This window comes from Pelobates fuscus, chromosome 5, assembly GCF_036172605.1.
Source record: "Pelobates fuscus isolate aPelFus1 chromosome 5, aPelFus1.pri, whole genome shotgun sequence".
NCBI lineage: Eukaryota > Metazoa > Chordata > Amphibia > Anura > Pelobatidae > Pelobates > Pelobates fuscus.
In genome coordinates this window covers 66,585,416-66,598,396 of record NC_086321.1, presented here as the reverse complement: position 1 = coordinate 66,598,396, position 12,981 = coordinate 66,585,416, and the positions used below count along the sequence as shown (strand labels likewise).

The 12,981-nt window shown below is 38.3% G+C and overlaps 1 protein-coding gene across 1 annotated transcript in view; it reads left to right on the top strand.

Annotated features, from left to right (window-relative positions):
• The window catches only part of PDZD2 (PDZ domain containing 2), a 264,784-nt gene that overhangs the window by 163,017 nt on the left and 88,786 nt on the right, over positions 1-12,981 (top strand). The window contains exon 6 of the mRNA XM_063453956.1: positions 12,378-12,489. Coding sequence (XP_063310026.1) covers positions 12,378-12,489 — 112 coding nt within the window. The remainder of the gene's footprint in view (positions 1-12,377; positions 12,490-12,981) is intronic.

The window sequence follows — 12,981 nt, the reverse complement described above, 5'->3', positions numbered from 1 at the left end:
AGAAAGATTATTTACTAAAATAGATTTGAGGCGACAGTTATCCTTCCACTTATACAGCCCATACATCTCCCTGCAGATCATCCAGTAAACTCTTTATAAGAGATTTTTTAAAGTGATTGTATTGGGTTAGTCTGTTGGGATATTCTTTCGGTGTCAAAAGTATTTTTACAGCTCACTGTTGACTTGTTCTCTGGGCTGAACCCCTTCAGCCTAATTCTGGTTAAAATATGTTTACGATTAGCAGAAAACTTCTAAATGTCAAATAAGTGAATAATTATGAGTTTTCAAAATCCAGAGACTATTTTAAGTAGTCTTTAGTAGTGTGTATAATATGATTACACAATGCAAGTATAACACAATAGGAAAATGTAGCACAGTAAAACATTAATGTAACATGTAGCAGATTTGTAGATGTATTAGAATTGTTCATCATTTATTTCAACCTTAAATTTAAACAAGTCCTTAGGAGAAAGTGAGCCAGAAGTCATTGTATGTAATGTAGGTGTTACTGTAGGACACCAAAAAACAGAAAACACAGGGCGCCACAGTCACTATATCGGCAATATAAAATGGGGGTAAAAAAAGGAATATAGAAACAAAGATAACAAATTGCAAGAATTTATTGATGACAGAGTATCCACACTTGACAGCACAAAACATGTGCAATAAAAAATATCTATAAATGAAAAGGCCACAATAGGCCAAAGACCCTTAGGTACAGCAGCTTAACACAACATAATACTGGACTAAATGAACAAAGTGCAAGTGCCAAAGTGCAAGTAAAGATAGAAATTAAGGTGCACAAAGTTAACCACTTTCAAGTTCAATATATAATGAACTAAAGGCAAAATATTGCACAAACAATTAAAAACCAGCATATATGCAAATAAAACCGCTGATACCAAACTGCAGGGTCACAGAATATGCTCAACGCGTTTCGTCTTGCGACTTCCTCAGAAACGTCTTCTCTCTTCAAGATCTTATTTCCCTTTTGAATCCACCGGTCTGTGCAGTCATTTCCGTCATCGCCCATGCGCGCCGCGTCACGCGCACCGTCATACATCATGTGCGGCCATGCTCGAACGCAGGATAACTTTATTGGTAATTTACACAGCCGCAAAAAGGACGCTCTACAAAAAAAAACGTCCAAAACTAATGCGGTCTGTGTGTACACTTCCTGCCTACCCCCCAGCTGACCCCTAACATTCATTACTACCAGTCTAAAGAATAATATAAATAGTACTGGTAAGGGAAGAAAATACAAAAAATATATAAAATATAGAATAAAAATGTATGTAAAAAGGTGGGAAAAAAAAAAATATATATATATAAATGCATAGCATTAAGTGAGATACGGATCCAGAAGTGTATATAAATAAATATGTTGGGTGGAGATAAGTCTATTTATATTTCCAATAGGTAACAAAAAACATACAAGGTACATTAATTGATGGTTATCAGTATATACATCAATGATAAAGGCATATGTAACTTAAAAACCATAGAAAGTAGATGTAATATATACATATAATAGTACATGGTAGGAACATCAGGTAAAAAAGACATCAAGATCTATAAAATGGTCTTCAGGAACTCAAAAGTAATCTTTCACATGAATAGTCCTTCTTAGAAAGGATAACCAAAAAATGAAGGTATAAAAATGAAAGCATAACATCATAGGATTGAGGGCATAAAAATGTTGGTGTTTATTCTTAAAAAACAAGCACTCTCAAAACCATATTCCAAATATGTATTAAAGAACACATTTTGGTTCATATATTAAAAACATATTTCTACACAAAAAGATCTTTAGTTTAGTGTACGCAACACTGTTGGAGAGTAAACAACTTATGGTAGACAATTTCAAACATGCATGGCACGCAGATTTAGGATGCACCTTCACCGAGGAACAATGGGCTCGGGCTTTCACGGTACATAAAGGTAACACCTCCTGTATCACACACTTCGAACAGGTACGGAAACTACAGTACCGCTGGTACTTAGTGCCAACGAGGCTGGCACACGTCTACCCGGGCACCTCCTCATGCTGTTGGAGATGCGGGGCAGACAGGGGCTCCCTACTCCACATATGGTGGTTCTGCCCACGTATCCAACCCTATTGGGCCATGGTGAGCGAAATCATTAAGAACCTATTGCCTGCACCTATGAGACTAACACCAGAAATCTGCCTCCTGTACATATGGCCAGAAGGTCTTACCAGGGTACACACAAAACTGTTATTTCATACAATAGTGGCCGCCTGCCTCCTCATAGCTAGAACATGGAAAACACAAACGACCCCCACGAAATCTGCACTACTTAGGCAAATTCAGACAAACTGGGATTATGAATCAATAGCCTATCGCCAAATAGGGAAAACGGGGGCAACAGCGGAGGCGCGCTGCATGTGGGATAGCTACTGGAAACAGACGGGATGTACGATAGATGGGGAAGAGTGAATAACCGAGTGGATGGGAACACCGGGAGATGAGTGATATAATGTAATGCAAAAGGATGCAAAGATACCAATTGTTGAAACATGTTAAGCGGGACTGAAGGACCTATGGGCTGAGGTCAAAATTGTTCCTCTCCTTTCACCCACAGTCATCGTGTTACACGGTGGACTGGAAATATAGAAGGTACCTGTAGCACTAGTAACATCGTGCTGATAACATTGTTGTGCAGTTTTGATATATACCCACTTGTATATAAGTTACCCCCCGACCCCTCCCCTACACATCCCCACTAACCCCCTCCCCCCTTCCCATCCACCACGGAGGTACGAAACACATTCGTAAGAGGCACCTCCGGGTAGGCACGGGTACCCTTACAAGGGAAGTCTCAGAGGGTAGAGAAACTTATGTGATCAACAACCATCTCCCCTACCTTCCAGGTTGTGGATATTGTTTACGTATAATGCACTGTATAAAGCATTGTATAACTTATTTTGTGTTCATGGAATTGTGATACGAATGTAAATACTCAAAAATTTATGTCCCCTACCCTTCTTTTTCTTCTGTACCCCTGAAATACTTAAGCAATATGCTAAGAAAAAATAAAAATTGTCAAATTGGAAAAAAAAAACCAAAACATATTTCTCCATAATCAAAAGGAAGTTTGGGACATCAGAAAAAAATTATGGAAAAAAAAGTGTAGTGATGTAATCAATCCATAAAAGCCAGTATGTCCAAATCTGTGTTAAGCCCTGAGGGGACAAAGGATTTCATTCTATATATCCACTCTGTCTCCCTCATGGCTAACATTCTTTCAGTATCCCCACCCCTCCAAGGTGGTACAATCATATCAATCCCAATACAAATAAAATCCTTAAAATCAAATTCCCTACAGGCAATGCAATGTTTAGGTACACTATGTTTCATATTCTTATTTTTAATTCCATTAAAATGTTCCAATAATCTTATGTGAATTTTTCTAATGGTACGTCCTATATATTGGACTCCACACTTGCACTGTAACATATACAGGGAGTGCAGAATTATTAGGCAAGTTGTATTTTTGAGGATTAATTTTATTATTGAACAACAACCATGTTCTCAATGAACCCAAAAAACTCATTAATATTAAAGCTGAATATTTTTGGAAGTAGTTTTTAGTTTGTTTTTAGTTATAGCTATTTTAGGGGGATATCTGTGTGTGCAGGTGACTATTACTGTGCATAATTATTAGGCAACTTAACAAAAAACAAATATATACCCATTTTAATTATTTATTTTTACCAGTGAAACCAATATAACATCTCAACATTCACAAATATACATTAATGACATTCAAAAACATAACAAACACAAATCAGTTAACAATATAGCCACCTTTCTTTGCAAGGACACTCAAAAGCCTGCCATCCATGGATTCTGTCAGTGTTTTGATCTGTTCACCATCAACATTGCGTGCAGCAGCAACCACAGCCTCCCAGACACTGTTCAGAGAGGTGTACTGTTTTCCCTCCTTGTAAATCTCACATTTGATGATGGACCACAGGTTCTCAATGGGGTTCAGATCAGGTGAACAAGGAGGCCATGTCATTAGATTTTCTTCTTTTATACCCTTTCTTGCCAGCCACGCTGTGGAGTACTTGGACGCGTGTGATGGAGCATTGTCCTGCATGAAAATCATGTTTTTGAAGGATGCAGACTTCTTCCTGTACCACTGCTTGAAGAAGGTGTCTTCCAGAAACTGGCGGTAGGACTGGGAGTTGAGCTTGACTCCATCCTCAACCCGAAAAGGCCCCACAAGCTCATCTTTGATGATACCAGCCCAAACCAGTACTCCACCTCCACCTTGCTGGCATCTGAGTTGGACTGGAGCTCTCTGCCCTTTACCAATCCATCCATCTGGCCCATCAAGACTCACTCTCATTTCATCAGTCCATAAAATCTTAGAAAAATCAGTCTTGAGATATTTCTTGGCCCAGTCTTGACGTTTCAGCTTGTGTGTCTTGTTCAGTGGTGGTCGTCTTTCAGCCTTTCTTACCTTGGCCATGTCTTTGAGTATTGCACACCTTGTGCTTTTGGGCACTCCAGTGATGTTGCAGCTCTGAAATATGGCCAAACTGGTGGCAAGTGGCATCTTGGCAGCTGCATGCTTGACTTTTCTCAGTTCATGGGCAGTTATTTTGCGCCTTGGTTTCTCCACACGCTTCTTGCGACCCTGTTGACTATTTTGAATGAAACGCTTGATTGTTCGATGATCACGCTTCAGAAGCTTTGCAATTTTAAGAGTGCTGCATCCCTCTGCAAGATATCTCACTATTTTTGACTTTTCTGAGCCTGTCAAGTCCTTCTTTTGACCCATTTTGCCAAAGGAAAGGAAGTTGCCTAATAATTATGCACACCTGATATAGGGTGTTGATGTCATTAGACCACACCCCTTCTCATTACAGAGATGCACATCACCTAATATGCTTAATTGGTAGTAGGCTTTCGAGCCTATACAGCTTGGAGTAAGACAACATGCATAAAGAGGATGATGTGGTCAAAATACTCATTTGCCTAATAATTCTGCACATAGTGTATACCACATACTTGCTCTGGCAATTAATAAAATGTTTAATTTTAAAAGTTTCCCTGGTCACAGTACTAGAAAATTCCGTAATCTTGTTTTTCTGGAATTTACATGTACTGCACCTGCCGCATTTAAAAAAGCCCTTGGGTCTTTCTGATAAAAAATTAACTTTCTCATTTGTAATCTCTTTCTTGGGTAGAACACTAGGGGCTAAGATATTCCTTAGATTATTAGGTCTTTTATATATTACCTTGGGATTTCGGGGTAAAATCTTTCCTAGATGTTTATCTTGCAGTAAGATCGGACAGTTTTTCTTGATCGATTTCTGTATTAAATCAGCCTTATTGTTAAACTTCGTCAATAAGGCAAATTCTGAACAGTTCCTTACATCTTTCTTATTTCTGTTATTTTTTACTAGAAGGTCTTCCCTTTGGAGACCTTCCACCTCTTTCTGAGTATTAAATAAAAGTTCTCTAGGATAGTTCCTATCTAAAAACTTCTTGTTTAAAATTTGAACCTGTTCCTTAAAATCTTTCTTCTCTGTGCAATTTCTAAAAACCCTTGTATGTTGTCCTTTAGGGATGTTGGTTAGCCATTTACGATGATGACAGCTTGAAAATTCAATAAAGCCATTCCCATTAGTTGGTTTAAAAAAGTTTTTTACTATGGATTTTCCCTTCTTTTGAAAACAAGGTTAGATCTAAAAAGTTAATGCTCGTGTCATGAATTTCTTCCATAAATTTAAGACCATATAAATTACTATTACTATTATTATTAAAAGATTACTATAAGCTAAAAACTCAGCTTAAAGGGAAACTCCAGTGCCAAGAAAACGATCCGTTTTCCTGGCACTGGAGGGTCCCTCTCCCTCCCACCCCCCAATCCCCGGTTACTGAAGGGGTGAAAACCCCTTCAGTGACTTACCTGAGGCAGCGGCGATGTCTCTCGTCGCTGTCTCCGCCTCTGCGACGCTCCTCCTCTTCATTGCGTTGGCCGGTGGGCAAGACTGATCTCGCCCACCAGCCGAGGGGACCTAATGCCGCGCATGCGCATTACGTCTCCCCATAGGAAAGCATTGAAAAATAATTTCAATGCTTTCCTATGGGGTTTTGAGCGACGCTGGAGGTCCTCACACAGCGTGAGGACGTCCAGCGACGCTCTAGCACAGGTTTCCTGTGCTAGAACCCAGGAAGTGACCTCTAGTGGCTGTCCAATAGACAGCCACTAGAGGTGGAGTTAACCCTGCAATGTAATTATTGCAGTTTATAAAAAAACTGCAATAATTACACTTGCAGGGTTAAGAGTAGTGGGAATTGGCACCCAGACCACTCCAATGAGCAGAAGTGGTCTGGGTGCCTAGAGTGTCCCTTTAAAGACTCCTGTTCCCCTTCCAGATAATTAGAACATCGTCTATATACCTCCTCCACTGCACCAGGTTCGCACCAAATGGATTATTGTGCCAAATATTGTTCAATTCCCAATCTGCTACAAAAATATTGGCATAACTTGGTGCGAACCTGGTGCCCATCGCTGTTCCACACGTCTGAAGGTAATAAACTCCCTCAAACCAAAAATAATTGTGGAACAGGATGAATCTAATGAGGTCTAGGATAAGACGCTTGTTCTAAATTCATCTCAGGATCATTATTTAATGCCTTTTTCATGATCAATTACAGTGTATAAAGATGTTACATCCACTGTCACCCATAGGTATTCCTCTTGCCAGTCCAGACCTTCAAATTCCGTAATAATCTGAGTGGAGTGTTTTGTATATAATCTTGCCAACGTCACATATTTTTGTAAAAAGAAGTCAATATATTGCGAGATATTACTAGTCAATGAGCCAATCCCACTAATAATAGGTCTCCCTGGTGGAGTTTGTTTCTATATTCCTTTTTTACCCCCATTTTATATTGCCGATATAGTGACTGTGGCGCCCTGTGTTTTCTGTTTTTTGGTGTATATATTTGTGGTTGGAGTGACCTCCTCACAGAGGCTTGCCTGCACTCTGTTTTTCACTGCACTCCACCCACCTTTCACTTTATTTATTTAGTTACTGTAGGACAGTTTGGCCAAATCTCGTTAATAAATCTACATTCTTTGATTCTAGTTGGACATATATTTGTTTCCCAACTAAACATTAATCCACTTTAAAAAAACACACCTTAGAATCATACATCCAATCACTGTAAACTTTTCGACCCTGTAAAAAAGCTCACTAAGACATGCTGCTATGAGTACCCGCAAGTATCCCCACGTATCACCTTCCATACCTCGAAAAAGAACTAGAAGTTACCCTATACTATAATGGAAATGAATGATTTGAGTATTAGTCACATTGTAACAATGGTCTCAAACTTCTCTTCTGCGCTCTCAATGAGATAAAATTGTCCATCTTGAACTTTTTGTGTTTTGATGGAATGGTATGGAATTTGGGGCTCAGCACTGTCAGGGATCTTACCTGGAGTGGGAGTCCGGCAGGCAGAGTTAAGGCACCCTTTGCAATTCGGCACAGACCGAGGGGACTCAGGACAGAAATCCCCAAGGTTGTGACACAGTGCACTGGGGCTGAAATAACCAGTGCTTCCTGGAACGCAGTACAGACAAGGGAAATCCAGAAGAGTAGTCGGTAACAGAATCAGAAGTCAGGGCTGGCGGCAATCAGGCGAAAACAGTAGACGAGCAGGAGATCAAAACCAGGAGTCAGATAAACAGCAGTGAAACCAAACGGAACAGGAAACACGATCTGACAACGAGGACCAGACTTGCGGGGTTTAAATAGGAAGACACAGCCAATAATCATGGAACCAGGAACAGGTGTGCAAATCCCAGGCAAACAGGCTCAGACTACAGGATACCAAGAACATGTAGAAACAGTCAAAGATGCGTGGAGCCCAATGTAAGGATCCTGACTGGGATGCAGGCAACTCAGGTTCGATCCCAGCCAGACCCAAATACACAATATTGTGTAAAACCCAATGATGATCCTGACAAGCACACATTCCAGAATCAACTTAGCTGCATCAATATCCTGCAGTATATGTGTCCAAACATTATTGACCTAAGCACTAAGAATAACTTCAAACCAGCCGTAAACTTCCCAAATATTGACGGATGTATTTTCGAATACATTGTCATTAGAATAAAAGCGGCATTCAGCTTATTTATCAAAACTCATTGCATATTTTACTAGAAGCTACTTAACTAAATGCCAATGCGTATTTCGGCTGTGAATTGTGTACTGTACTATTGACAAAGTTTCTACACCAAATAATCTTTTACCTTTACATACTTACTCCTATGTCGATGGCCACTTCTGCTTTTAGATGTGGCAATGGATGTTGGCCACTTCCTTTTTAGAAGTGGCCAAGGAAGGAATCTGGCTGTGCAGTGTTTCTGCTTGAAAAACTGCATAACCAGAGCTATTTGCACTTGTGTGCCAGGGCGCTAGTTACTCCCCCGGCCCATGTGACTTCTGGCATTTGAGGGGGGGGAACCTAAACCCTAATTATTCTTTTTTGGTTTTTGTTTATAAGGGTTGAAAAGGTTGGAGAAACTATTTAACTCTCCTCTTCTCCCCTATCTTCATGTTTCTCATTTAATTTCTTATGTATTTTTTTTCATTATCTTTCTATAATTCAATGCCTTAAAGGCTGTATACTTTACGTAGTTACATGGCTAAAAAGAGACTTGCGTCCATCAAGTTCAGCCTGTCTCACATATGTTTTTGCTGTTGATCCAAAAGAAGGCAAAAAAAAAAAAAACCTAGTCTGAAGTGCTTCCAATTTTGCAACAAACTAGGAAAAAAAATCCTTTTTGACCCTAAAATAGCAGTCAGATGTCTCCTTGGATCAAGCAGCTTTTACCCCACTAATTAGAAATTATATCCATGTATGTTATGTTTTTGCAAGTATTTATCCAATTGCAGTTTTTATATTTCTGTATGGACTCTGATAAAATCACTTCTTCAGGCAGAGAATTCCATATCCTTATTGCTCTTACTGTAAAAAAAAAAAAAACACTTTTCTTTGCCTTAGATGAAATCTTGTTGAAAAGTAATTTTTACACTTCTCAAATTATTATTTTTTCTGATCACTCCTCCAGCTGGTGGGAGGAAAATACAGAATTCGCTCATGTAGTATACTGGGGTACCTTACCACCTCATAAACAGCCTATGAGTTTTCATGTGACTTTGTTGAGGATGGACATTTTTGGATCAGGATCATAATCTTATGCCATTGTATTTATTGTACAGTATGCTTCTAACTGGAAGTGCGGGAGGAACAAGGAGCACTTGTTCTCCAATAGTGTCCCATAAATCTGACAGATGTACAAAGGTGGTGAAGCAATGCTGTAACAAAAGTAAATGGTGTCAGGGCTCTGGTGAGACTCTGGATGTTATGGATGTTAGTGGGTAATGGGAGACTTGATGGTAAGTTAGGGTGCGAGACAAAATATTGAGGTGTTTCTGGAAGCAAGAAGAATATTTGTATCACGGTTTCTGGTGCTGTAAGCATGGGCTTTGTCTTCAGTGCAGGCTTGTCATTGAAGAGTGGACATATCACAACCTGCAAGAGATCCTTGTAATTTGGGCAGAACACATAGTTTATATTTGTGCTCCATGCCACTACTCTGAAAATATGTGCTTCTAAACATAATAGTCTACCGGACTATGATTTACAAAGAGAAAAAGGATTTGGTAATATCATATGCAGAGATGGGACTAATTTCTCAAAATATCCATATGGGTTTTTAGAAGGCTAGGGTGGTCACCTAGTATAGGCGTGACTTCCACAAAGATATGTATGGCAGATATTTGGACCCAGTGGAGGAACCGCCAACTATTTGGCATGTAAACATTTGAAAATGTGAATTTTACACTACTAATATGACCCTTAGTAAAAATGTATTTACGTCCAGTGTCTCTTTCTGCATCTTGTTCTACATGGGTGGTATGTCTGGAACAGGATCCCCGTGCTTTTTCAGGTGATTACTGAATGAGCTAGTGGGGAAGTTCCAACCCCATAATAGGTCCCCTTTAGAGTCTGTTTAGAGTCTTCCACCATCTTTTCTGGCTAGTTCAGATCTTTGACATTAATAGTGTTGTGGCTTAGATTCGCTGGTACACATTTGCTGTATAGAGTATCGTCACTCATGACTGTTGCAACATTAGGAAGACTGGTAGAGATGGGGATGGGTTGGATTCGAGGTGAAGGTTGAGGATAAAACGAAAATAAGTATTATGCTACAATAGGATTAAATAGAGTGTTGATTTAATGTGTCTTCTAAAAATATGAATAATGTGAGGATTCCAGAATCTTGCATGGACATCTTGTTCAGCTGCTTTAACACTGATAACAAGATAAACATTTTTGTTTGATGTGTTTATTTAAAAATTATTGTTACTGATTGGAGCCAGTTAACTTGGAATTAGACTGGAATATTTTCTATGTAACCAAAAATCCAGTCTTGGCAGCAGCCAAAAACATTGGGGATGAAAACAGATGTGTTATCCTTATTCAAAAACTGTGATTAATTTTGGAGCTTTTATGTACAATTTTTCTCTCATGTTATTCTTCGTTGACTGATTAAGACCCACATACAATGTTTAATATACCTGGAAAAAGAACTAGAAAAGACCTCCAATTGTTTATTTACACTTCTCATCAATCATGCTAGTAGAGATTGTATTCTAATACTAAATGGGGATTTTAAGATTGATTAAACGATGTGTGAGAGAATCATAAATACACAGAGTAGACTTAAGCTATTGTACTCCAAATCAGTGGATCCCAAACCAGTCCTCATGGCCCACCAACAATCCAGGATTTATGTATTTTCCTGTTTTATTCCAGTGGAGATACTGAAATAACCTGGACAGATGGTGGGTCTTGAGGACTGGTTTGGGAACAACTGCTCTACGTAGTTTGTTACTAAGTCATAGTCATGTGGTTAGGCAGTGAAAAAGTGAAACATTCAATAATTTATTTGCAACCCAGCTACTCCCCAAGTACAATCTTCTACCTGCACCATGTGTCATATGTACTTTGGAATATTTGTAATATAAATAACATTCATTGTATATTTTGTATCAATAGCTGGAAGAGTGGAGACCCTCCTAATTGAATATTGTCAGACCCAGTATGTTTGTTTGTTGTTATGAAGGCAGGGATAGTCAGGAATGTTGGGCAATTGTCTACTGTTCACCATGGCTTTTCATTCGATGTCAATCTATAATATAATGGAACAAAAGTGTGCATTCTTCCTTTGCTTTATCACTCTTGCCCAGTGGATGAAAAACTGTTAACTGGTTTGCATTCCATCATGATATTAAATTGTGCCATTCTCATGCACAAACCAAGTGTTCTGTACAGGAATCTCATATATTAAAATGGCACGGTCACACTGAACTTACCTTTCTCCTATTGTTTCCTCTTCTCTTTCTCTCTCAGAATCAGTTTTTCTTTTCTTTATTTCTGATCTAGTGTTCTTTAAAATCCATAGTCTTTTGATGCTTGACTTTTTTTGACCAAGGGATGAGCTTAAGTCAACTCTATTTCCTGTGTCAGAGAGAGTGCTCACCCTGCTCCTTGACACAGGGAATGGAGCTGACTTAAGCCCTTCCTTGGGTCGCAGAAAATCAAGCATCGGAAAAATACACAAGACAAAGTAGTCTCTACTTTACCTTTGCTTTTAAAGAAAACTAGATCAGAAATAAATAAAAGAAGAACGGATTCTGAGAGAGGAAGAGAAGAGGAAACAATAGGAGAAAGGCAAGTTTGGCATGACAGTGTCACTTTAAGTCACCCTATCAAACCTAAATCAAACAAAAACTGTCCATAGTCTATTTACAACTTTAATCCCTGTTCAAATAGGATTCCACAATATATAATTTGAGCAGATTTGTTGAGTTGTCTTCTCTGAAATAACCATTTAAAGTCTCTCAGACCTATTTTTTTTTTTTTTTCCATAGATAGAAACTTAAAATATGAAAGTCACAATATTAAGGAAAGAATATACAATGCGTAATATTTGGAAATATCTGAATAATATAACTATATAAAATACAAGTATTACCAAAATTTCCCTACTCTTCTAGCCACCAGTATTTTTAGAGCTCATTTGAGGTTGCAATCTGTAAGAAATGTAACTTGATGCCAGTAATGATTTTTTTAAAGTGTTCTCAATTGTATTGGAGATGTATCAGAAAAATCCTTTGATGTCTTTGGCAGTCCAACTCATTTTGTGATGAATGATAATATATCTGTATTTAATCAACAACGTGTTAGTATTTGCACTTGGATGCTATTTATATGACCCAGAGATTCAGAATATAATATCAGTCTTTATTTTAGGTGACCGAAACAGACAAATTGCAAGAAAAGACATCTCCAGAAGAAAGCAGGAGTGTTTGTCGGAGTCCCACATTAGGCAACTGTCTTCTTAAATATAGAAGTCGATCTCAAGGTATTTTGTGTTTCTTTGTGTGTTTTATTTTATTTTAGACAAAAAAAGGAGAATGCACACCAGAAACCACAAGTAATATATAACTTGGTTTAATAAACCAACAATAGGTTTAAGCATACAAATAACATATAGAGTGACAAAGAATAGGCAACATGTAAATAATGAACAATGATAGTTTACCAGATAATATAATAGTTTAACACGAATCCAAAATAACCCCTAACGTTTCAGCACCACCTGGCTGCCTTTATCAAGGGTATATATTTTATACATAGAATTTCTTTGGTAATGAGTTGCATAGGTTCCAGTTTGAGGGCCATTATCCCAAAGTATTAAAATGTGTTAAAATATATTACAACACAACATGTTACAATAGGCATTGTAGGAGTTATAGCTGTTATGTGGGGCCAACACAGATATAACACACATAGTTTGTACATATGGCAAAAACTATTAAAATGAAATAGGAATGAGCAATTGTTTCCATAAGAC